Source organism: Moschus berezovskii, chromosome 8 (genome assembly GCF_049115385.1).
Source record: "Moschus berezovskii isolate FMDL1 chromosome 8, NW_MosBer_1.0, whole genome shotgun sequence".
NCBI lineage: Eukaryota > Metazoa > Chordata > Mammalia > Artiodactyla > Moschidae > Moschus > Moschus berezovskii.
Genome location: NC_142467.1, coordinates 106,923,366 through 106,948,814, shown reverse-complemented (window position 1 = coordinate 106,948,814; position 25,449 = coordinate 106,923,366). Strand labels below are relative to the sequence as shown.

The following is a 25,449-nucleotide window of genomic DNA, read 5'->3' as shown; positions in this document are numbered from 1 at the left end:
GCCTGGAATTTCATCTGAGATCCAGACCCAAGATGGTGGTCAGGGCCACCCAACTTTCTCAGCACCTGGAGGCAATAAACCACTAAGCCCAAGCTCTTCCTCTGTGATTTTTATTTTTTTAAAAAATGTACAAAAGAGAAAACAATTTAAGGCTTATCAGAAATGTGGAGTCCCAGGCGGGGGCCCTGCCTCGGCCAGGTCTCTGCACTTGGAGGCTTGTCCAGCTGCCCCATCATATTTTGTCCCTCTGGGACACAGGGGGTGTTCAGAAGCATATGGTGGCCCTACTCTGTCACCCCAGGCTGACCTCTGTCCCCACAGCCTGGTTTAATGCTCTGCTGTCCCTGTCTTGAAATTCGTAATTCTTGGACAAGTGGCCCCACGTCTTCATTCTGCAAGTTATGTAGCCGGTCTTGTCTGTCCTCCTTTGAACCTGTGTTTTTCAGGCCATGCAGTACCCAGGCAGTGCTCATGTCCTCGAGCGTGTGGAGGTGCCCAGGCGCTCCAGCCTGGGACAGAAGTCTCTGGTTTTCAAAGGTTTTAAGGCTGGAGTCGCTGCATCTGCCACCCTTCAGCCCCACACAGCCCTGATGACCTGCTTTCCTGAATGCCTCATTCCTGGGCCCTCTCGCCTCCCGGACCTTGCAGTATGGCCTCAACTGAAGCACTTGCTCTCTGAGCCCCATTCCAAAGATGAAGGGGACAGTTTCCAAACATCAGTCAGCTCGGACCTTCTTCGACTTTTCCTCTTGCTTGCCTGCCTACCAAGCTCTTATTCATACACCAAAGCCTTAGCTAAAATGCCCTTTTCCTAGGAAGCCTTCTCTGCTTCCTCTTTGGACTCTCCCACCTTGGGGTCCTTTCCTTTGGTCCTGTGGGTCTGGAAGTATTTATGTCTGGTTCTGTCACTCCCAGACTAGAGGCTTCTGAGGGAACATAGGCCGACACACACAGGTTGAATGGTTTCTCAGATCTTACTGTGGGTATCTGGTACCTTATGAGGACCAGTCCAGGTATGTCAAGACTCCAGACTGGCTCTTCTCCTGTGTGATGCTGGGATGGCCCTGTTTTGTTCTGAGACTCAATTTCCCCAACTTCAATGTAGTCAGCCCAGTCTGTTCTTCATCTAGCCACTCTGTGCTCATGTCCACGGTGGCTGGAAGCATGTGTAAACACCTTATCCTTTGAAGTTTCCCCTTGACACTCAGCAGGTCATGCAGCGAGGCCTCCTGGCCTCGGAGGGTGGGTTTGGATCCTCCTGCCAGAAATGATCCCATCAAGTCTTAGGAGGCCCTGGAGGTTCAGAAACACCCCCCACCCCATCCTCCTGGATCTCCACTCCCACACTAGCTTAGGGAGCAACACTCAGGAACAGATTGAGATGCAAAGTGGGTTCAGGCCCTGAACAGGAGGTGGAAGATGCTCTATCACTTTAAAATAGAAAAAATTTAAGTTTTGACTGCATCAGATCTCAATTGCTGCACACAGGCTTCTCTCCAGCGGTCATGGTGCAGGCTTCAAAGCGTATGGGCTCTGTAGTTTGCAGCACTTGGGCTCTCAAGTTGAGGCTCAAGGATGTAGTTGGGGCACATGGGCTTGACTGCCACACAGTATGTGGGATCCTACTGCCCCTACCAGGGATCGAACCCTCGTCCCCTGTCTTGGAAGGTGGATTCCTCCCTGGACCACCAGGGAAGGCCCTAGCAGTTCTATCATTACTGAAGATTCACCTGTGGTTCCTTCCCCTCCTCTTGGCTCCCAGGGCCTTGGAGAGGCACAGGGGCTTCTTGAACCCCCAAGCTCACCTCAGAGTACAGGGGCGGTGGGCGGTAGCGGAACTCCTGGATGTAGGCAAAGAAGGGGCCTTCCATGCTCACGTCAGGGTCCTGCAGTAGTGGCAAGAGGCTCTGCTCCATGGCTGCCACCTGCTCGTCGGGCACCACCTCGGAGTACTCGGGAGGGGCTGGAATTGAGAGACAGCGTGGGTGAGGCTGGGAGAGGAGGAGGGGAGAGCCCCAGAATCGGGGGCAATGCCAGGTGGAGCGGGCAGGTGCCAGTTCCGGGGCCACTGGGCTCTGTGCCTTTGGGCTGGGATTCTTGGGGGGACTCAGGTTGCCAACATGATTGTTCCGGAGCACTTCTACAGATGGGGGCAGCGAATGAGGCTGGAGGGGAAGAGAGTCGGCCAGCCCCTCACCTGTCTCCCACCCATGCCCACCCACAGCAGGAGGGAGAGCTCACCTTCAGGCCGCTCTGGCAGGACCCCCAGCCCCCAGTCCATCAGGAAGCTGGCATGGCTGCCCACACTGGATGAGCGGCTGCCGAAAGGGTGCAGGGGAATGGTGCCAATGACCAGTGGGAGCTCCAAGAGCAGCTTGGATGAGCCCGGGATGTCCACGCAGACCTGGAGAGAAGTGCCATGATACAGAAGACCAGCCACCCGGGTAGCCTTGGCCACATGCTCCTTCTTACAGGAGGAGGCCCAGCGGTCCCAGCTCTAGCCTCTAGGAGGGAGGGGAACCCCAGGCTGGTTGTTGTTGCTGTTCGGTAACTAGTTGTGTTCAACTCTGTAACCCCATGGACTGCAGCACGCCAGGCTTCCCAGGCCTTCACCATCTCCCTAAGTTTGCTCAAACTCATGTCCATCGAGTCAGTGATGTCATCCAACCATGTCGTCTTCTGTCTCCCTCTTTTCCTCCTGCCCGCAATCTTTCCCAGCATCAGGGACACAGCAAATGCAACCACCCCGGCCTCTGAGGATACTCTACCTTGAGGGCATAGTCCACGTGCAGCACACGACAGTGCAAGATAGAAGGACCCACGGGAGGGATCCGCAGAGCCCGGCCCTGCCACAGTGCCCGCCGCCCGGGGCCCACAGGCTCCCCTGAGAGACTAGCCACCACGGCTCGCTTCTGTTTGCGGGCACCTCGCGCCATGAAGGTCTGGGTCTGGACCACGGCTGCCCGCGGCAGCACGGGGCGCGTGGAGCCGTTGTCGATCTCAGCGAAGACGGGGATCACTTCACCTGTTAGGTGTAACCATAGAGCCTCAGTTTCCCCACCTGCAACCCTGACACTGGCCTTCTTCCCAAGCCAGGCCCTCCCACCCAGTACCTGGTGTGTAGCCCTTGCGGTCGATCTTGGCTGAGAGGGAGACAAGGCCACGGTTACTGTACCAGGATCGGGCGATCTTTTCCCGAGCTCCAGCTTGAGGGGCCTGGTCGGGGGGAGGAAAAGCATGGGAAACAGGTCCCATTGTACCAACCATAGACCCTGTGGAGCTTCTAAACCACCCTCAGCTGAAGGAAGATTTGGGGCAGGGCCTAGCATCCTGGTTTCTAACAGTCTGTTTGCAAAATGGATCCAGGAATGTGACCCATCTAAATGTGACCCAAGCTAAAAACAAGTGAACAAGCCAGGCACTTAGGGTGCTAATGAGTACTCAGTAAGCCATTATTATTGTAAGCTATGATTGTGCCCCCTTTCACAGACAAGAGACGAGTGGGAGGTTCAGAGAGGGTGAGACACTCACACAGAGCCACAAAGCAAACTGGTGCAGCTGGTTCTTGCACCTAGCTCCACTGGCATTCCCATGCCTGCCTCCCTCCCTGCTAGGGCTCAGCTGTGACCCCCACTTTGTGAAGGGAGGAATGAGGAGCCAATCACCACGTAGCCAGGACCTTGCCTGCGGCGCCCCCAACCCACCAAGGGCAGCCACTCACCAGCAGAGCCGGTGTGTTGATATCCACAGGCTCAATAACAGTAAACACCTTCCTCGTCCGACGGGCAGGGACCCAGGGCCGGTGGAGGGTGGCTTTGATGCAGTATCTGACACTGCCATGTTTGCCTTCAAAGGAAGTCACTAGCGTCCTGGGGGTGGACAGAAGGTAAGACCCAGAGACACCCAGGTGGGAGATCCCCAAAGGCTTTGGGGGATGAGAGACAGGAGACATTCTGGGGGGCCTCCCAGGGAGACAATCTTGGGTCTCAGTGGCCCCCAGATACCGAGCAGTGGAGTCCCAAACCTGGAAGGGCTGCAGACTTAGGGACACTTAGAGGCTCCCCCACAATCCTGCACCCCATTCGACTTACGGTGGCAGCTGGAAGCTGAATGGGAATTCATGACGCCCGGGAGGCAGCGTTGTGGTCTCTCCAGTGCCTGCAGGTAGGAGTAAGAGGGGGCGGCTCAGTGGCTGCGAAGGGGCTTCGGAAGCACACAGCAAGCGCATGCAAGGGTCCCCCGGCTGGTACCTGGCGCGAGTAGCGTGGCACGGTGGCTCACAACCTCCACGCGCTCGCTGTAGCTCTGCGTGTACGCCGTGCTCGAGCCCGCGCTGCGAGACTCGGTCCAGTGCACACGGGCGCGACCCCGCGCGCGCAGCTTCAGGAAGCTCACTCGCGCCGGGCCCGCTAGCTCCAGAAGCACTCGGCCGGCCACAGCCTGGCCGCCGCTGAACACGGGCTCAGAGCCCGCGCCAGCACCATCCAGTAGCACCATGAATGCCTTCACCTTGTCGAACAGCATCGCCGCAGGGATACGAACTCGCGGCGCGCGGCCCCTGGCTTCGAACCCGCGGCGCGGAGGCTCTACGGCTGCAGCCTCAGGACGCGAGCCCACCAGGCGCGCGCAGGCGCACTCGAAGGTCGGGCCAGAGACTCCTCAAGGCCTGCGCCGGCGCCGCATTTATACGGCGGGAGGGGCGGGGCGAGACGCACGTCCCGCCTCCGGAAGGGAATACGCCAATGGCGCGGCAAGGGGCGTGGTCTTGCCCAGGCTTGGAGCAAAATAACAAAAGCCCCAGCTTGCGGCTGGCGGCCTTCTACCCCTGCTACCCTCTTGGACCCTGGGATGAGACAAGCATCGCGGCACAGAACAAGTATCTCTCAGACTGCAGGGGTGAACAGGAAAAACCGAGGCCAAGTCACCTAGCAAGAGCATTCTGCCGTCGGCTTAATCATCTACCGGCCGCCACTTGCAGACGTGACTCGATGCATGTCCAGCCGGGGCTGGAGGGAACGGCCAGGTCCCTGAGAGTCTAGGACTAGCTACCTCGGGCCTCAGCTCGGCCCGCCCACCCCCCACCCCGTGCAATGGGGGAGGGAGGAAGAAGTGGTTGGGGCCTTCCAACACTGGGCGCCTGCTGCCCCCACCTATGATTTGAAACCCGCTCAGCTGGCTGACCTGGTTTAATGACATCTCGGAGGCTGAGTTTCCACAGTTCGTAGAGCCAGAAGAAAATCAGCCCCGACCTCAGAGAGTTGTGCACGAATCGCGGTGTAGCCCTACTCGACCCCTCCCAGAGCCTCTCTCCCGACTCATCCACCCGCCCCTGACACACTGCCACTCAGCGGCGCCTCAGTTCTTTTGCCCCACGTTCCTTTCCAAACTTTCAGCACCTACCCTCTCCACCCCTATTCCCCACCCTCCCCGCCTCCGCAAACTTCTGTTCGCTCTTTTGACCCAGCTGTTCCCCTCACAGACAGAGCCAAGTACCGGGGAAGCTCACGGAATCCCGGGTTCAGGGCTGCGGTATGCGTTTGGGACGGTAACCACTCTCTGGACCTGTTTCCACAAAGAGGAAGCTTAAGTAGAGTTTCCAAGTCGGAAGCGGCCTGTACGCGATCTGCGAAGCGCCTGCGCCTTCTGGTGGCAGCATCATACATTGCTGCTTGAACCCACCCGCTACCTTGTTCAGTCCTTAAGTCGTATCCAACTTTTTGCGATCCCATGAACTGCAGGACACCAGGCTTCCCTGTCCTTCACTATTTCCCAGAGTTCGCTCAAACTCATGTCATGAAACCACCTCATTCTCTGTTGCCCCCTTCTCCTCCTGCCCGCAACCTTTCCCAGCATCAGGGTCTTTTCCAGTGAGTTGGCTTTTCCCATCAAGTGGCCAGAGTATTGGAGCTTCAGCTTCAGCATCAGTCCTTCTTCCAGTGAATATTTAGGGCTGATTTCCTTTCAGTTCAGTTCAGTCGCTCAGTCGTGTCCGACTCTTTGCGACCCCATGAACCACAGCGTGCCAGGCCTCCCTGTCCATCACCAACTCCCGGAGTTCACTCAAACTCATGTCCATCGAGTCGGTGATGCCATCCAGCCATCTCATTCTCTGTCGTCCCCGTCTCCTCCTACCTCCGATCCCTCCCAGCATTAGACTCTTTTCCAGTGAGTCAACTCGTCGCATGAGGTGGCCGAAGTATTGCAGTTTCAGCTTTAGCATCAGTCCTTCCAATGAACACCCAGGACTGATCTCCATTAGAATGGACTGGTTGGATCTCCTTGCAGTCCAAGGGACTCTCAAGAGTCTTCTCCAGCACCACAGTTCAAAAGCATCAATTCTTTGGCGATCAGCTTTCTTCACAGTCCAGCTCTCACATCCATACATGACCACGGGAAAAACCATAGCCTTGACTAGACGGACCTTGGTTGGCAAAGTAATGTCTCTGCTTTTTAATATGTTATCTAGGTTGGTCATAACTTTCCTTCCAAGGAATAAGCGTCTTTTAATTTCATGGCTGCAATCAGCATCTGCAGTGATTAGGAAGTCCTAAAACCCCCTACTTTGGCCATCTCTTCTGAGTCTGGCTCAGCCTGGCTGGAACCCCAGCTGAGGCCAAGACACCCCCAGTGGGAGGCGGCCATAACCAACACAACCAATCAGTGATAAAGGTCAGGGCAAACCCATAAGAGAGGTAGAGGCTGTCCACTCAGTGATCAGCCTGGTGGAGGGCTCTGGAGCTGAAATAAGGCACTAGGACCTTCTCCCAGGGCCAAGTGAAAACTAGAAAGAAGACAGGAGGCCACAGGAGGAGGTAGGGAATAGAGTGATCTTAGGGGGATGGGATGGCTCATCCTTTCTTTTTGATCACACAAGACTTGTGGGATCTTAGTTTCGTGAGCAGGTGACAGGTATCGAACCCACGCCCCCTGCGATGGAAGCTCAAGAGTTTTAACCACTGGACTGCCAGGGTAATGCTGGGAAGGTTCCTTCTGAGCCAGTGTCCTCAGTCCATTTCACAGATGAGTTCCCCCAGAGACCCAGAGAGCAGCAGGGACTCACCAGAAGTCACACAGCAACTCTGCTTCACTCCTCCAGAATCTTAAGGAAGCTACCAGTGAGTGGGAGCAGGAGCGCTGGAGGGTGAGGCCAGCTATGATTTCCCTGAGTCTCAAGGAAAGGGAAGTGCCTACAGGGCCCCTTCTTGCTCATTCCATGCCAGCTATGCTTTGGTTTCCACAGCGCGTCAGGCTAGAGCCTCCCACACCTGGCAGCTGTTTGGACAAAATAGTAAATCTGTAGGCAAAGCATCTAGTGTGTGCGGGGCTGGAAGTAAGGGTGCTGTGGGCAGGGAGCCAGATTTGAGCTGCATCCTGTTTCTGCCCATCTTGCAGATGGGTATAGTGAGGTCTGTCTTCCCTGAAGAAGCGGCCAGGGCAGCCCAGAGAGGCCAACCAACATCCTCTTGAGCCTCACAGCAGGTACTAGAGCACAGACTTACCTTTCTGTCCCTGCCCTCCCCTGCTTCTGCTCGCAACTGGCTGTATGGCCTAAGGGAGGAGGACTGAGGCTCAGAGCAAGCAAGGACATGTCCAAGACTCCTAACTTGATCCGACCCTACCCCATGTCTTCTCCCTGCCCGGGATGCGTTCCCACCCCCTTACCTGCAAACACCACCAAAATCCCCAGTCCAGCAAACAACCCTTCATGCAAACACTGGTAACGGGCACTGGCCGGGGATGAGACACGGGCCTTCTTTGGGAATCAGAGCCCCCAGGCCTGGGGCTAACGAGACATCCTGGAGTTCAGAGAGGAGGATCTCCCAGCTCCACCAGGGGGTCCCCTGAAACCGAGGAGTCCTGTGGGGCTCCCAGGCACAGAGGCCTTTCTGACCCCATTTCTTGACTCCAGCCCCATAACCTTTCCTGAGTTTCATGGGGTGGGTTTGAACAGTCGCTAATCAAGGGAGAAGCCAAGAAACCCCCTGAGATAAGATTACAGGAAACAGAGAAGCTCACAAAGAGTAGAAGACCCGCCACCTGAGATGAGATTAAGGGCATGCAAGCCCTGGTCGCACCTTAATGTCATCAAAGACCCCCAGTGTCGAACCACTATTATAAAACCCCTCATCTAGTTTTCTGGGGCGGAGACATGGTTTTTTCAAGGCAGAAGCCAGGTGTGTCTCCCTTTGCCTGGCAAAGCAGTAAAACTACACTCTTCCACTTCACCCAAAACTTTGTCCGGATCCCTTCGATTCCTCACTGCTGTATCGGGAAGGCAAGAGATTGCTAACACCCCCAGACGCCATATGGGGCGGGGCGGGGCGGGGGGTGGGGATGTCTCCACCGCAGATCCTCTAGGTCAAGGGAGTCCTAGTGTCCCGGTAAGAGAGTCCCCGTCTTGAGAAGGGTTGCCAGCCCGCACGGCCTCTAAAGGGAAGGGGTGGCCTTGGAAACGGGCGCCCAGACCTGAGAAGAGGGGTCGGTGGCGGGGATTCTGGCGCGGGGTGGGGGAGATGAGCGGCTCACCTCGGAGCAGCAGCTGCCGCCGTCGCAGGTACGTCTCGGCGGCCGCGTAGTCGCTGGACACGGCGTTGACACCCACGCTTCGGCCCTCGAGCCAGTGCGTGACCGCCCCGCCGCGAGCCGCCACCTCGAGCGCCAGCACCCGCAGCGGCGCCGCCGCCTCCAGCAGCACGCGGCCGCACAGGCGCTCCCCGCCGCGGTACGCGTCGCCCGGGCCGCGCGCCAGCTCCAGCGCGAAGCTGCGCACGCCCCGCGGCCGCATGGCGGGGCCCGGGCGCACGGCGCCGACGGCGCGCCGCCGGGCAGCGCCTGCCGGCCTCCCTGGCCTCAGTGCTGGGCTTCGCCGCGCCGGACGCCCCTCCCGGGCTTTCCCCTGCTTCTGCGAACCTGTGTGGACGCCGCCGGCCGGGCCCGGCGCGCAGTTGGCTGACTTCCTGGTGCTCCGAGTCCGCCCCCGTGACGCGCTCGGGCCTCCGGGGACGCGCCGCCCGCGTGTCCGCGCCTTTGACTCCGCTGCCCCCCAGGGCGGGGCGGGTCCTGTTTTTGCAGGGTAGGCGCCGTTGAGTCACAGGCGGGCGGGGGCGGATGTGGCTGGCGCGGAGCGGAGGCAACCACCCGGGATCTGTCTAGTGGACTCATTCGTCCGCTACCCGGCACCTTTGGACCCGGCGCGGCCGCAGCCTCCTCCCCGGCCTTCCTGCCATCATCTGGTTGTTCCCCAACCACACCAAGCTCCGTCTCGCTTCTTGGCGTTTGCGCCAGCGGTTGTTGCTAGGAACGCCCTTCTCCAGGTTTCCAGGCCCAAATGTCACCTCCTCGGAGACATGCTCTGGACTTTTAATTCTTTGTGGCTCTGGTCGCTGTTTGTGACTGCGGTGTGTTCACTGTTGTGCCTCCTCCATCAGACTGGGTGTCCCCAAGGGTGAGCACTCTGCCCTGTTTTCAGCCCCTGATCTTACAGAAGAGGAAACTCAGCCCCCAGAGGGGCAGCCGCTGTCCAGAGGCACCCAGCGGTAGCTGACTCAGGACTCGAACCCACGTCTGACCTCAGCCCACCGACACCTCCCCGGATCCTTCTTGTTCTTGTGTCCCACCTATCACCCCCAGGCAGATGGCCCATGGCCTTATCAGAGGCTGCCAGAGCCTGGGCTCTCAGCTGGATCCAGAGTAGCCTCCCTCTCCACAGGGCCCAGCATCTGCCAAGAGCCTGCCTCCCCACCTGACTTCAGCACTCTGAGCCCAAGGCCTGGAAGGACCTTTCTGATTCTACTTGGCTGAGACCTTCCCCTCCATTCTGCCGCAGAGAGGCCTCTCTAAGTCCAGGATCACAGCAGTCCCCTCCCCATGGAGTGACCTCCGCCGAGTCCATTCTTCCCCTTGGCCTATGGACCCCTGAGTTTAAATCCTGGTTCACCCCTCTTCACTTTGTAGCCCCAGGCAGATGGTTTCACTTCTCTGTGTCTCCCCATCCTACCCTGGTCAGGTTCTGGTGAAGAGTCGTCATTATACTGGCTGTATCAGCAGGTGCTCAATCCATGTTCATCAAAAACGGAATGGCCCTTCTCACTCATGTCACTTCCCCCTCTGGACCATAACCTACAGTCCCACTGGAGCCTGGCCCCTACAGGGTGCTCTGGCAAAGCGAGCTGGAGGGACGTCCTGACTATCCACCTCCCCTGCAGGCCAGGGCTGGGCTCCACTCTCTGCAGGGTCCCTCTGTTGGTACCAGGTGGGACTGGTGCAGCTGTCCTCAGGGAGGTGTGGAGTTCAGGCCTGGGAGACCACTAGGCTAGGATGGGACGGGCTCACCTTGACCCCCACATCTGGTCTGGAATCCCCAGGGCCCTGGTGTCCACTTCCCACGTTGTGATACGAGTGTCCACCAGTCACACACAACAGGCAGCAAGTGGGCGGGTCCTGCTTTATTTGGAACTGGCAAGGACCCCTCTCCTGGCTGCCCCACACCCACCCAGGGCCTGGAGAGAGCCGAGGTGGGGGAGGGGCGTACCACGGGAATCAGGGGACCAGAGGAAGCTCCAAGCTCCCCCAGCTCCAAGCAGGGAGGAAGCAGACCTGCCCTCGCCTGCCGTCTGGCCCTACTCTCTGCCCAAACAGTCTGGGTGAGGTGTAGTGGTTCGGGCCCCAGTCCACTCAGCCCAACTCGGCTTCGGCTCCTTGAACTCCAAGAGGCGCCACTGTACAGGGCTTCTTGGATGGCGTGGAAGTGGCGGCCACACGATGGCCAAAATTGAGGGGTCCGGTGGCAGGCAGGGCTGTCACCCGCAGTCTGAAGGGGCCACGGGTGGCCACCAGTGTGGGGGACTCCGAGCCACCTGGTCTAGGGGGCCGGAGCCAGGCCAGGGAGGCAGGGCGGGTGGGGGCGGGCGTATGGCTTGGGCGATGAGGCCAGGCAGGGCCTGCAGGGAGGTGCCCAACGCATCCAGGCGGCTTTCAAGGGCAGCCAGGCGGGCCTCAAGCTCCTCGTGCTGGGCGTGCAGCTCGGACATGAGGTCGTACATGACATTCTGGGTCTGCCGGACAGAGAGGCGGGAGAGAGAGGAGAAAGCAGGTGAGAGAGAGGGAGGGATGGACACAGAGACGGCGGGGCAGCCCCGGCCTAAGTGCAGGACAACTATAAGGGCACTACCAGCCCACCGGAGGTCTCCTGGGCGGACCCCAGGGAGCGGTGGGAGAACAGGTGAGGCGAGACACAGGTCTTGAATGCCAGGCTCAGGCCCAGCAGTCCAGGGGAAGGTCAAGGGGGGTCCTGGGGCCCAGTGGCTGTGACCACAGTTGCTCTGAGGGGATGCACTAGCCACATGGTGCATACAATCAGAGGGTGGTCTTGGGTGATCTGGACTGACATTGCTCCAGGCTGGGAACATGGTCGAGGGGGAGGAGGCTAGGTTGTGAACTGTCCCCCGCTTCCCACATTAGACTGGGGAGGGGATGGGGGTCTTGGGGGAGAGGTGGCCGCGCCAAGGATCTGACTCCATCACGAACCAGGGGACACGACTGCCACAACAGCCACTGTTACAGCAGGTGGTGGGGTGTCCCTGCCACCTCGACTGCTTCTCACAACCCAGCAAGCAGGGGTGTCCAGAGAGATGAGCCAGGGAGTTATAGGGAGAGGCGGGACACACACGGACAGCCCTCGGTGCAGATGTCGCTGTAGCCACCAGGTGGCGCTAGACCGTGGTTCCATTCTCAGCCCAGCTCCCTGCAGACTAGACCCTCCTGCCCTGCTACCCACCCGCCCACGAGGGGCGGTCCGCTGCTCGCCACTCATTCTGGGCCTCAGGCTTGTGTCACCCCACCCTCCCTCGCCAAGCTCTGGCTCTGTGGGAGGGAGACTGGTCATCACACCACAGTTCCTTCTTTCTGCACCGTACCCACAGCCTCTCAGCCCCGAATCTTTACCTGGGCCGTGCCTTCCACCCATTCTAGAATGTTCCACCTTTGTTACTGGTAAGCTAATCCCATTCCAGGGTGAACAAATGCCTCTGGGGCCCTCCTAGGGCCACAGACCCTCCTCCCAGCTCGCCTCAAGGGACCACACTGTCCCCACGGCCAGGGAGTAACATCTGGAAGCATCCAGCCCCTGGATTGGAGAAAGAAATGGCAGCCCATTCAGGTATTCTTGCCTGGAGAATTCTGTGGACAGAGGATGCTGGCAGGCTGCAGTCCGTGGAGTCACAAAGAGTTGGACACGACTAAGCAACTGAACAAACAGCCGCTGGATGGTTCTTTTTGGCCCTCTCTGAGGTTTAAGTTTTTATTAAAATATATATTTTGTTTTCGTTGGAGAGATACAAATTAAATCAGCAATCTTGGAAAGCATAAAAATTTAATACTGGAAAACATTTTAACCTCGTTAAATTAAAAAAAAAAATTAGAAACCACATCATCCAATCCAGTGAAAGACTTACTCCAAAAAACCTTCCTTAAATGTATTCTGAGAGGAGCATACTGCTGTAATTACAGGTTTAAATAACTTTTAGCAATTCACATTTTAATCATCTATACTCATGAAATGAGATAATGGATAATCCAGACTATAATATACCTGAGTTTTTCAAAGGCATTTAATATATATATTTGGAGCTGTTATCTCATTTGCATCAAATCAGTTGGCCAAGGACTTCTACATGCGCTTAGGATTATGCTCTTTCTACTACCAACTGAATTATTTCTTCAGGCAGTCTAGAATGCTTTTTCCTCGTAACATTCCCTTCCAAATTAAGTCTATGTAGGTGGTTAGTATTAAATTGCTTTTTTTTTTTTTTTTTTTTGGCCATACTGCATGGCTTGCGTGATCTCAGTTCTCTGACCAGGGATTAAATTTGGGGCTACAGCAGTGAAAACCTGGAACCCTAACCACTAGGCTACTAGGGAACTCCCTTAAATTGCATTCTCTTGCTGATGATGAAGAGAGTGCGTCCAAGATGTGATGAGTATGACTAGTAAAATAGAAGAGGACTTCACACTTTCTAAGGATAATATTAAATTAGGCTCAGATCTATTAATTGATTAGGAGATGGAGCCAATTAGCCAAGTTCACACGTGAACTATTTGTGAAAGGGCAGATGGGAGTTGAGAAGAGTGTGACAAATATTCTAAGAGCTTGCCCAACTGAGGTTGAGTCAGTTGACATATCTTCTAATGGATGAATAGAAAGCAAGAAATCGGATGGGACCTGACATTAGAAATAACAAACAGATCCATTTCTAACACAAACTGATCTTACAGAGCTCTGGCGATTAACTTTAATCTCCTCAAAGATATTTAATTGCTATACAAATAAGCTTTCTCCTGAGGCTCTGCTTTCCTGCTTATTTAGTCGCCAAGTCATGTCTGACTCTGTGCGACTGTGTGGCCTATAGTCCACCAGGCTCCTCTGTCCTTGGGATTCTCCAGGCAAGAATGCTAGAGTGGGTATCCATTTCCTTCTTCGGGGGATCTTCCCAACTCAGGGATTAGACCTGTGTCTCCTGCATTGGCAGGTGGATTCTTTTACCACTGAGCTGCTTGGGAAGTCTATAATTTGAACTTATATTCATAGCAAAATAAATTTGTTTTTCTCTTAAACTTTAGAGCCTGTATGTAGCTGACATTTGTAAACATGAAAGTACCACTTCACCAATTTAGCCCACTAATTACATATTCTTATTAGAGCTATTAATTAAAAATGTAAAATAGCCGCCAACATTCCACAGTAAAGATTTTACCCACAGATGTAGATTTCTGGCATCTGTCTAACATGGAGCCTCTGGTCACAGTGCACCCCTGCAGACAGGGCTCATGTTCACAGGGCTGCTCCCTGCCCTGCACCCCTGGCCTGTACCATTGGCACCAGCACTGTTCCTCCCCCCCTGGCAGGAGCTGGGACTGGTTCTTTATTGAACACCCCTCTTCTCCTCCTCCTCCTCTTCTACCAGGCTTCCCTGGTGGCTCAGACGGTAAAGAATCTTCCTGCAATGCAGGAGACCCAGGTTGGGTATCTGGGTTGGGAAGATCCCCTGGAGAAGGGAAAGGCAACCCACTCCAGTATTCTTGCCTCAAGAATTCTATGGACAGAGGAGCCTGGCAGGCTACAGTCTATGGGGGTCACAAAAGAGTCAGACATGACTGAGCAATTAACATTCCTCATCCTCCACTGAAGGCCCAACAAACCCCTGCTGGCCGCCCCCCAACTCGAGCTGCCCCACCTTGCTCTGCCCTCCTCACCTTGGCCAGGTCTGCGAGTGTGTTGGTCTGGTCATTCAGCTTCCCTTGCTCAATCTTCACACTTCGGAGCCTGGGGGACAGGTGGGCAGGTGGGGTTGTGCAGAGGCTGCAGTGGGGTCAGGCGTCTTCCATGCAACTCACCCCACCCAGAGTCACCTTGTGGGGTATGCAGTTGGGGGAGGAGGGGCAAGCTGGAGGTCTCCTTGCAGCCCATCCCCTCCTGGCATGCAGGGGGAGGGCCTGGGGGATGCTTCAGCACACATGCACTAACCCCTGGGGAAGAGACTTACTTCTGCGCTCTGGTGGGACCCGGCGGAGCAGAGAGAAACCACAAGGCAATTTTAATCTCGGCACAGCTGGGCGGCCCGTCCCAACCCGGCCCACCTCCCACGTGCACCACCCCAGGGCCAGACTGGGGGCCCGAGACAGCAGAGGGGCAGCCGCCCTTGCTCTTGGGAGAGGTCCAGCCCCTGAGGGGGTGGTACCAGCCCTCAGGGATGCATCCGCTGTCTGCTTCCTCTCTCCAACAGTGCCCTCCCAGCAAACGCAGCTTCCTTCAGCCCTGCAGCCGCCCTGTATGCCAGCCTGTACCAAGCTCCTGGCCCTGGAGATGGCGTTTAGTCCAGAAAACTGTGCCCACACATTTCCTGACGGGGAAACCGAGGCTCAGAGGGGGCAAAGCTGGTGCCTACCAGCCTCCTACCAGGACTTGAACCTGCACTGCCACTCAGCCTCTGAGACCTTGGCCCTACGGACAGCTCCCTAGGCGGGCATGGAGGTTTGTCCTCACCCGTTCTCTCCACCCCTTCTCTAGCTAAGCCAGCCCAGGGAGACCATTTCAGGCAGGACTCTTTTTTCCCTCCTCACTGGTCCAAACTCAACCCCTGCACATCCAAGATGTGACAGACGCTTGGAGAGGACCCTTGGGTCCCACCCATCCTGGGTGTTGTCAGGACCCCTGGGAGGACCCACTTCTCGGTCTGGAGAAGTGGAGGCAGATACAGGCAACCCCAGCACTGGAAGTCTGGGGGTGCCTTGGAGAGGAAACGGAGGCTTGCTAAGGAGCCATGGACATGCCTGCCCTGGGGAAGTCATTCTTGGCATCTCTGGAACCTTCCTGCTGCAGGTTGAATGGTGTCCCCACAAAAGACATACTGAAGTCCTAACCTCCAGCATCTCACAATGTGACTGTTAGGAAATGGAGCCTTTACAGGTCTGCTCAGGCTAATGTAACTGGCATACTGGTACCCTTATAAAAGGGGGATCTGGACGCGCACAGGGAGGGAGAACGATGTGAAGGCACAGAGAGAACACGTGAAGATGGAGCATCGGGGCGGTGCTGCTACGAGCCAAGGGGCGCCTGGGGCTGCCAACAGCTAGGAGGGACGCCTACGACAGACCGTCCCCCAGTGTCCTCAGAGGGAGAACGGTCCTGCCAGCACCTTGGTTGTGGACCTCTGGCCTCCAGAGTGGTGAGATCACAAATTCTGTTTCAAACCACCCAGCTTGTGGTACTTTGTTACAGTCGCCCTAGGGAATGTGTACACTGTGTCCTCCAGTCTGTGCTCTGAGACCATTTCTTCCTTCTCAGCGGCGGCTCATACCGCACTCCCGCCGTGGGGGCGCTCCAGCTCAGGAAGGCGCCATGGCGCCCTCATGCCTGCAGGTGGCGCCTCTCGTCTGCTGGGCACCGCGCTCATTCCCAACGCCCACCTCTTGGTTTCCTACCCAAATCCCATCCATCTTTCAGGCCCTAGTTCAAATGGGCTTGAGTTCATCAGCTGTTCTTATAAGGCCACTATTTGAGGGGGGTGCAGGGGGACCTAAAGGTGAGGGAGATAGCCCTGCCCCAGAGCAAAAGAACACAGGTAACTCACAGAGCAGGTGCCTTCTCCACTGACCTAACTGTCCTCAATTCCTACCCTCCAGCTTCTCCCAGAGAACTTTCAGGGATATCCCTTAGAGCAAGGTCCAGAGCAGAGACATGTCTGAGCCCCCCAGGCCTGGCACACCAGCTGGTGGAGGAAATTCTTGTGGCATAACCAAACGAACATAGGGAGGGTGTCAACACTACCAGTTCCCATTTTCAGAAAATACTCTGTGGTAGGTAGGCGCAGGCAAGTCATCTGGTCACCCCAATTGTGTCTGATCCACACTCCATTCCTGGAGAAGAGGGATGTCACCACTGCTTCCGCTTTACAGATAAGAAAATGAAGCTTGAAGTAGCACAGTCACTTGCTCAGGCCCCACAGTTAAGTGGCAGAGACCAGACTGGGACCCTGTGGTCAGTAAACAACCTTTGAAGGGTCAACAAGAAGGGCTGTGGGGTCTTGTGAGCAAACAGGACAAACCCCTGGGCACAGTGATGCCAAGTAAGTGGGGTACCGATTTCTTTCCCTGCTTCGTAGGTGATAACGGAAGCAGAGGTTGGGGGTACCATGCGTTACTGAATACTTGCTCTGTGCCATGAACTATGCCAGGCATTTTTGCATATCACTCCATTTAGACCTTCCCACAGTCTTGTGAAGTACAGACTGTTATCATGAGAAATTAATCACATGATAAATGTAAATGGATTAAACTCCAGCTAAAAAACAAGGATGGTACAGTAAACATGATAAATGTTAATGGACTAAAGTCTCCATTTAAAAGACAAGGATGATGGGGCTCAGGAAGACTTTCAGGGCAATGAATCTGTTCATTGTCTTGACTGTGATGATAGCTTCATGGGTGTACACATATGTTAATACTGATCAAACTGTGTACTGCAAATAGCTGCAGTTGACTCTATGTTGATTATACTTTAATAAAGCTGTTCTTTGAAAAGAGGCAAAATGAGTAAACAGGATTTAAAAGATTAAAGTTAGCCAGCGGAGCTGCCTCGCTCATGGCCTGGTCTTCTACGGCCACACTCTGCTACCCTGCAGTGCCCCAGTAGCTGACCACACTAGCCATACCCTGGAGTCTCCCCACAACAAGCTGCCTGACTGCCCTGCTCACACGGGGGTTGGCAGTGTTGCCTCCCATCTCTGCTCCTTATGGCTGACTTGATCGCCTTCCTGTTGTACTAGTTCAGACCCTAACATTGTTTTCCTCACTCTCTGATTCATCAGCCCCTGAGTCTGGTTGAGGAGTTCTTAGGGCAAGAATCCATCTGATTTTTCCTGCTGCTGCTGCTAAGTCGCTTCAGTCGTGTCTGACTCTGTGTGACCCCAGAGACGGCAGCCCACCAGGCTCCCCCATCACTGGGACTCTCCAGGCAAGAACACTGGAGTGGGCTGTCATTTCCTTCTCCAGTACACGGAAGTGAAAAGTGAAAGTGAAGTCGCTCAATCATGTCTGACTCTCCGCGACCCCATGGACTGCAGCCTACCAGGCTCCTCCATCCATGGGATTCTCCAGGCAAGAGTACTGGAGTGGGGTGCCATCGCCTTCTCCGCTGATTTTTCCTAGGGAAGCCCAATTGTGAATGAGGTTTTCCAAAATGTAAGTGCTGGGAATGCATAAGCTCATTCTGAAAAGTGCCTTAAAATGCTTGAAAATTTTAAATCAGGTACTATGTGACTCAACTCTAATTTATTGTTGAGTGCCAGATCCCATAGAATTTGGACCTGTTTAAATTCTAGATGGCGCACTGTCCCATACCTCCTATATGTAGCTAGTGAACATTGAAATGTGACTCGTCTGAATAAAAACAGGTTGTAAGTGTAAATTACCCACCAGACTGCAAAGATTTAGCATCAAAAGCTTTCTAAAATATTAATGATTTTTATATTAATCACATATTAGTAAGTGATAATGATTTTTATATATTAGGTTGAATAAATATATTAAAATTAATTTCACTTATTTCTTTTCACCTTTTAAAAATGTGGGTACTAGAAAATTTTAGACTGTATGTTACACAATATTTCTTGTGGACAGTAATTGGCATATTATGGTTTATAGGCCAAATTCTGGGCAGCTATTTGTTTTAGGAAACAAAGTTTTATTGGAGCATAGTTACACCCATTCACCTTCCTGCTACAACAGTAGAGTTGAGTAGTTGCAACAGAGACATTTTGGCTCACAAAGCCTGAAATAATTAATATCCGGTCCTTTACAGAAAAAGTCTGCCAACTCTGGCCGAACACTGGATTCACCTGAGGAACTTAAACTTGAGCTCAGGCTGGATCCCCGACTCTACTGTAATTGGCATTCAGCATGGCCTATGGGATTTTAAAAAGCACTCCCTAGGTGACTCCAATGAGCAGTCAACATGAGAACTATTTGATTAAATAATTCACAGGAAAAAGGGACAACAGAGAAAATTAAATAATCTCTAATTACCCCACATGATCATACAAATCAGGCCACAAATTTAATTCTGAGCTTCCTGGAAGCCAAAGCAAAAAGGGGAAATTTCTTTAGTGTCCACGGGGAAAGGCATTTTGGCTATTCCAGAGAATAAAATATGCTTCCTGCCACTTATGTTGGGTGGTCTGCATGATTTATCAGAGGTGATTGTCCTGGAAAAGTGCTGGTCCCACTATCCCACCCAGCAAAGAAGCCGTAGGCCCCAACCAACCGACCACCCAGAATGGGAATGGTCATGATGTATGCAGCCACGACGAGCTGTCTGGCCTCATCTGCAGCCTCCTCCCCGCGAGCCAGGGCTGCCTCTGTGCCAGGTGGACACAGAAACGCGAGTGGGAAAGGTGCTGGACTTACTGATGGATGGCTTGGAGGAACTTACGCTGGTGTTTCCGAACCCGGGCCTGGTCTGGCTTTTTCACCAGCCTGGTGTGTTTGTAGATGAGCCACGTCTCCCTGAGAACGTTAGCAGCGGCGTTTTTTACCTGAGGCCAAAGAAAGAACAGTTCCTTGCTGCTGCTGCTGCTCACGCAGTCGTGTCCAACTCTTTGTGACCCCATAGACTCTAGCCCACCAGGCTCCGCTGTCCGTGGGATTTTTCAGGCAAGAATATTGGAGTGGATTGCCATTTCCTCCTCCAGGGCATCTTCCTGACCCAGGGATCAAACCTACATTTACCACATTAACAGGTGGATTCTTTACCACTGAGCCACCTGGGAAGCCCCGAGTAGGCACAAAACTATGGAAGTCTCTGGAAACTTCTGGAAACTTCCAGAAACTCCCAGAAACTGGAATGGAAGTGTCCCTCTGGGGTCTTGGGACTGTAAGGCAGGGCCATGTTTACACAGCCACATCTGTACTCTGTGTGTGTGTGTGCATGCATGTGTGCCAAACAAACATCACTCACCACAGGCCAGACCCTTTCTATACATCTTGCTAAAGTTAACTTGGTGAATCTACACATGGTGGAATCTCTCTCACTTTATATGTGAGGAAACAGGAACAGAGAGACCCACCTGCTGAGGTCGTACAGCTTGTAAGTTGCACCTGGCTACCTGCCTCTTGTTGAGTGGCCCACTGCGACTGAGCATGGAAGTGGACACCTGTGGCCACAGCCACGACTCTGTGCACAGCTCAAAGGCGTTCACATTGCAGTGCAGCTCAGGGCACTCTGGGCATTCACAGGCAGCATGGTGTGACCCATGGGCACACGTGCAGAAGTAAGGTGAGGAGAGTCAGCCCTGAGGACCAGGAGGTGAAATGGCTATGATGGGGCTGGTGTCCTTACCCGCTTGGTGAGCTGAGTGTCCATCATGAAGTTGTGCACGTGTTTCTCTGCCTTGGTGAGCTCCAGCTTCCGGGCCACCACAGCCACCACGAGTGCCGTGCAGCCAGCCCCCTGCATGAAGAAGGTGAGGGGCGTGTCAGAATCCACCTCATATGGGTCGCAAGTAGGACACCCTCCCTCCTCCAGGGAGCCTTCCTGGTTCCCCCCTCACCTTTGCCCTCCAAACCTGCAGGGTTGGCAAATCTCATCTTCTGGTTCACTGACTCTAACCCCCCCTTGCTTAACACCACCGTGTGTCCAGGGAGTCTGTGCCATACATTAGTCCGTTTGATTCCCAACAACCCCAGGAGGCAGGACCACTCTTATCCCTCTTAGGCAGAGGGGAAAAGTGAGGCTCAAAGATAGAAAAAGGACAAGAAGCAGGCAGGATCTGCATGTACATTTGGGGCTGATGCCCACGGAGGTGGAAGGATGGGAAGAATTTCCATCCAGGTTTTGGGGTCTACGTGATGGAGACAGAGACCCAGCTGACATGTGACTGACCAGTAGTGAGGCTAGCTGCTAGGGTCAGAAGGGTGGTGAGAAAGATCAGGTCAGCTGCCCATGGTGGGGCATTTGCAGGACAGAAGAGGCAAAGTATAGGTCCCAGGATGCAGGGAAGTAAGGAGGGGTCGTCTCCCCTGTGATGGGGCTCCCGGCTCTTAGCAACCACCCTCCCCAGTATGTTCTGAATGGCAGCCAGTCCCCCAGTGAGGGAAGGACGCCAGAGAGGACTTGCTTGTCCAGTTGGCAGCCACTTGAGAGGGAGACGGGCAGGAGGGAGGACCCAAGGAGGAGGGCAAGGCTGCCAGGCAGGAGTAGGGGGGGGACAATGAAAAGTGATGGAGGAGGGAGAGAAAGGGGGCATTCGGCCACTGAGAATCGGGATCCTGGGAACACAGGACATCCAGCTGTCGTCAGCCCAGCAGTGGCCAGGGAGCAGGTGGCAGGCAGCTGAGGGGGGCCGCTGAGGGGCCAGAAGGTGGCTCCCTGGTTGTCCCAAGGCTCTCTCTGGCACTTCACCCGCCCACTGCTTCCTCCTGTGGGTGCTGCATGCAGGATGGAAGGAAGGAAGGGACCCAAACCCAGCCCCTGGGGACCAGGGGAGTGGCTCGTTTTTCTTACAGATGGAAGCAAACATTTATGGGGAAGGGTGGGCACAAAGTCACCCCTTGAGGAGCTCCCATCATGCATTTCTGGCCAGGATATGGGTCTTGGGAGGACTCGGGAGTCTGTGTTCAAGAAAAGCCCTGTTTGAAACATTCTCTGACATAAATTGTACCAATGTTTTCTTAGGTCAGTCTCCCAAAGTAATAGAAATAAAAATAAACAAATGGGAACTAGTCAAACTTGCAAGCTTTTGCACAGCAAAGGAAACCACAAAAAGAAAAAAGACAACCTACGGAATGGGAGAAAACATTTGCAAATGATGTAACAGACAAGGGCTTAATTTCCAAAATAAACTGACAACTCATACAACTCAACAACAAGAAACAAACAGCCCAGTTGAAAAATGAGCAGAACACATTAATAGATATTTCTCCAAAGAAGAAAGACATACAGGTGGCCAACAGGCACGTGAAAAGATGCTCAACATCAGCAACTGTGACAGAAATGCAAACCGAAACTATAATGAGGTACCTCCTCACACCTGTCAGAATGACCACCATCCAAAGGTCTACAAACAAATACTGGAAAGGGTGTGGAGAAAAGGAAACCCTCCTGCCCTGTTGATGGGAATGTGCACTGGTTCAGTCACTACGGAAAACAGTGTGGAGGTTCCTCAGAAAACGAAAAATGGAATTACCATACAATCCGGCAATCCCACTCCTGGGCATATACCCAGACAAAACTACAATTCACAAAGGTACATGCTCCCCTATACTCAAAGCAGCACTATTCACAATAGCTAAGAAAGGGAAACAATCTAAATATCCACGGACAGATGAATGCATAAAGATGTGGCACATGTAGACAATGGAATACTACTCAGCTATAAAAAAGAATAAAATAATGCCTCTTGCAGCAATATGGGTGAAACTAGACATTATCATACTAAGTGAAGCAACTAAAAAAAAGAAAGAAAAATACCACACAGTATCGTTTATACGTGGAATCTAAAGCATGGCACAAATTAACCTATCTACAGGACAGAAACAAACTCACAGCCATAAAGTATAAACTTGTGATTGTCAGCAGGGAGAGGGAGGTGGAAGGGAGGGAGTGAAAGTGTGGGATTGGCAGAAATAAACTATTATATACAGAATGGATAAACAACAAGGCCCTGCTAACATAGCACAGGAGACTATACTCAGTATCCTGTGATAAACCATAATGGAAAAGAATTTTTAATAAAAAAGAATGCTTTCTGTGTATAACTGGGTCATTTGCTATAAGCAGAGATTGGCACAACATTGTAAATCAACTATACTTCAATAAAAATTTAAAAACAAAAATCCCTGCCAACTGGGGCAAAGAACATATTGGGAACCTCTGTGTGGAACACTATGCAGCCAGGAAAAAGGTGGGCTGCTGGCCAGTGTGCCACACAATAGCACAGTTGCCACATCCAGCAAAAGACTCTGAGTTTACAGGAGGCCGTGCCAGGGTGCCTTGAGTTCAAGGATGAGCAAATGTGTGTTTTATAACATATTGGAAGCGGGTGGGCCGTGGAACAATGACAGGGAGGAGACACACTTGGGCAAGGATGGAAGAGGAGACAATGACAGGAGAAAAGAAACAGAAGGTGGCTTGAGGACCGAGGTGCGGCTTCATGTGATACCTGGCTGTGTGGTAACAGAGAAGCGAGAAACATCCCTGGGTATAAACACCCTGCTGGAGGCGAGGGCCAAGAGTGAGCTGCAGGCTAAATACCAAACTAAGTTTCTGGAAGGAGGCTCATCCCAGTGGAGAGAACATGGCTTTTCTGTTTCACTGTGGGTTTTCCGGGTTTAAAGTCATCTTATCTGAATACTTTAGTTTATTTTATTTGTAAAGTTCATTTGAGGTCTTCCCTGGTGGCTGAGTAATAAAGAACTCGCCTGCCAATGCAGGAAATGCAGGTGTGATCCCTGCATCAGGAAGATCCCCTGGAGAAGGGAACAGCTACCCACTCCAGCAGTCTTGTCTGGAGAACTCTATGGACAGAGGAGCCTGGCAGGCTATAGTCCATGGGGTCGCAAAGACTTGGACGTGACTGAGAGATTGACATTCTCACTTTTCTTCATAGCAGTGGTCCCAGGGGGGGCGGTTGCTGATAAGGCTCAAGAGTGTGTGCAGGGCCTGCATTCCTTAACCTGGCCTCAGGTGGTCTCTGGATGAGCTTCTGTGGTTCTCGTGGTTATCAAACTGACCTCTCTGGAATGAAGACTGCTTACCAAGTATTTCATCATCTTCCATTGGTTGGAGGTTTTAGTTCTTAGAAGAGCTCAAGGATACTATTATGTGTATCCCTGAGGCAGAACCGGGACCCTGCCCCAAGGCTGCACTGTGGTTTCCTGGCTGCTCCCCTCCTGTCTCTGTATCCCCTCCCCTGATCAGCAACTATTTGAAAGGTTTCTGTGCCCACAGGGTCCTGCTCAATTTTAATTTGTGAAAAAATTAACACAAACAAGCCAAAGGAAGCCAATCTAATTCCCCCCAAGGTCCTTCCCAGGCCACTTATTTTCCTTTGCAGAGAAATGCATTTGTCCTCACAAAAGTCCGGCACCGTCCCCTCCATGGTTTTCTTTCCTCCCGCAGAAGGAGGGGCTCTGTTTCCACTGTCCACTCAGCCCCCTTCGCTGCATGTTGACTGTCTCCTGCTGTCACCGTCTCCCCAGGCCCATGGCTCTCTCCTCTCTTTGCCCTTTATCTCTTTCTTTTTGGACACGAGCTGGGGGTACACATCCTCCTCTGGCCCTGACTGTGTCCTTGCTTCTACAGGCTAAGCTGACCCAGCCCTCTCTTAGTTAAAAGGCATTATGCATGTTTCTTGACGTTATTTTACAATCTACTCCAGCACCCCACCCCCAGCAAATTAAATTTGTTGTTGTTGTTTAGTTGCTAAGTTGTGTCCGACTCTTTGCCACCCCGTGGACTGCAGCCCATCAGTCTCCTCTGTCCATGGAATTCTCCAGGCAAGAATACTGGAGTGGGTAGCCATTCCCTTCTCCAGGGGACTTTCCTGATCCAGAGATCGAACCCAGGTCTCCTGCATTGCAGGCAGATTCTTTACCGCCTGAACCACCAGGGAAAACTCTACCCTGGAGCCATTGCTATGAAACTCTTCACCAAATCCTCCCGGGTTGGGACACATAGTTCGAGCTGCACAAGCCTGCTGTGTCCCCTTTTGTCTGGCAAAGCAATAAAGCTAATCTTTTATATTTCACCCCAAACTCTATCTCCAAGATTTGATTTGAAATCAGTATACAGAGGCCAAGTTTCTGGCATCAAAATGAACATGTTAACTGGGGACTAGGGATAGGTGTTCCCTACCATATGTCAAACAAGTTATAATTCAAAACATGGAAAAACACTTATGGAGATCAAAGAAGCTTGGAGAGAAAGAAGGTTCCAGAAGGAAGGGATGGGCAGGGAACCTAATGATCGAATCATGGTAAAGACAAGGCGCCAGACGTCAAAGGTTGCCAACCCAAGCAGATGGACTTAGGAAGACTTTAGGGAAGATGGGGTGCTGCCTGGGCCCACAGAGTCACATGAGATAAACTTCTCACCCGAGGGGCTCAGCGGGATGCTCAGCACACTCTGAGAGTTAGGCAAGGATGGGGAACTGGGTTGTGATAGGAGGGGTCAGGGGGTATTGACTGGGAATCTGAGGCATTCATGGCTTTAGGCATTTCACAAAAATGAAGGGACTGAGTCCTTGCAAGAAGCAGAGGGAGTGGGCACTGGTTACAGCCAAGGAAACCAAAGCACAGAAGCATCAAGCCCCTTGCCCTGGATCCAAGGGCCGTGAGTTACGTGGGCTGTGGGGCATGCAGGGGCAATGGTGACTCTTGGTTCAGAGTGGACCACAGCACCTGGCCTGGCGGGCACTGGAGCAGCTGTATGACTCAGGCTGGAAGAAGCCAAGAAGAGATGTCCCCTGGAAGCCCAAAGGGGTGGGTTTCATGTCGCATCAGGGGGAAGGGGCAATGGTGGGCCGACACACGGAGGAACTCTGAGAAGGCCCAGCTCGAAACAGGGTGAGCTCCCATCAGTGGGGACACGCAGGGGCCCTCGCCCTTACCATGATGCCGGTGAGCAGGCACACGCCCTTCCCGCAGTAGGTGTGGGGCACCATGTCACCATAGCCGATGGAGAGGAAGGTGATGGAGATGAGCCACATGGCCCCCAGGAAGTTGCTGGTCACTTCCTGCTTGTCGTGGTACCTGAAGGGGAGCCAGGGAGGGCCTAGTCAGTCCACACTGGTCCCTCTGCCTTCATCACACCCCCAGGGGCAGTGCCAGGAAAGCCGGGCCCTGGGTCCACCTGACTGCATGGGGGCCTTGACTGCAGGAAGCTGACCACTCTGGAGG

At 53.8% G+C, this 25,449-nt stretch overlaps 2 protein-coding genes across 4 annotated transcripts in view; both read right to left on the bottom strand.

Annotated features, from left to right (window-relative positions):
- Positions 1-77: 77 nt before the first annotated feature.
- Positions 78-8,904, bottom strand: ARRDC2 (arrestin domain containing 2). 2 transcript variants are annotated; one of them, XM_055430705.2, is made up of 9 exons: positions 8,520-8,904; positions 4,251-4,534; positions 4,092-4,158; positions 3,722-3,869; positions 3,114-3,216; positions 2,769-3,025; positions 2,242-2,404; positions 1,806-1,963; positions 78-1,258 (listed from the first exon to the last, which is right to left on the bottom strand). In XM_055430705.2, the coding sequence occupies exons 1-9, from the start codon at positions 8,783-8,785 to the stop codon at positions 1,205-1,207; spliced, it is 1,500 nt and encodes a 499-aa protein (XP_055286680.2). In that variant the 5' UTR covers positions 8,786-8,904; the 3' UTR covers positions 78-1,204. The 2 variants fall into 2 exon arrangements, with proteins under 2 accessions (XP_055286680.2, XP_055286681.1); XM_055430706.2 differs by lacking the exon at positions 4,251-4,534 and having other exon boundaries at positions 8,527-8,904.
- Positions 8,905-10,287: 1,383 nt separating this feature from the next.
- The window catches only part of KCNN1 (potassium calcium-activated channel subfamily N member 1), a 28,896-nt gene continuing 13,734 nt past the window's right edge, over positions 10,288-25,449 (bottom strand). The window contains exons 5-9 of one of the 2 annotated variants that reach the window (XM_055431198.2): positions 25,161-25,302; positions 19,892-20,002; positions 18,961-19,088; positions 14,251-14,320; positions 10,288-11,054 (exon numbers count right to left, since the gene is read on the bottom strand). In XM_055431198.2, coding sequence (XP_055287173.1) covers positions 10,800-11,054; positions 14,251-14,320; positions 18,961-19,088; positions 19,892-20,002; positions 25,161-25,302 — 706 coding nt within the window. In that variant the 3' untranslated portion in view covers positions 10,288-10,799. The remainder of the gene's footprint in view (positions 11,055-14,250; positions 14,321-18,960; positions 19,089-19,891; positions 20,003-25,160; positions 25,303-25,449) is intronic. The other variant, XR_008686540.2, reaches the window with a different exon arrangement.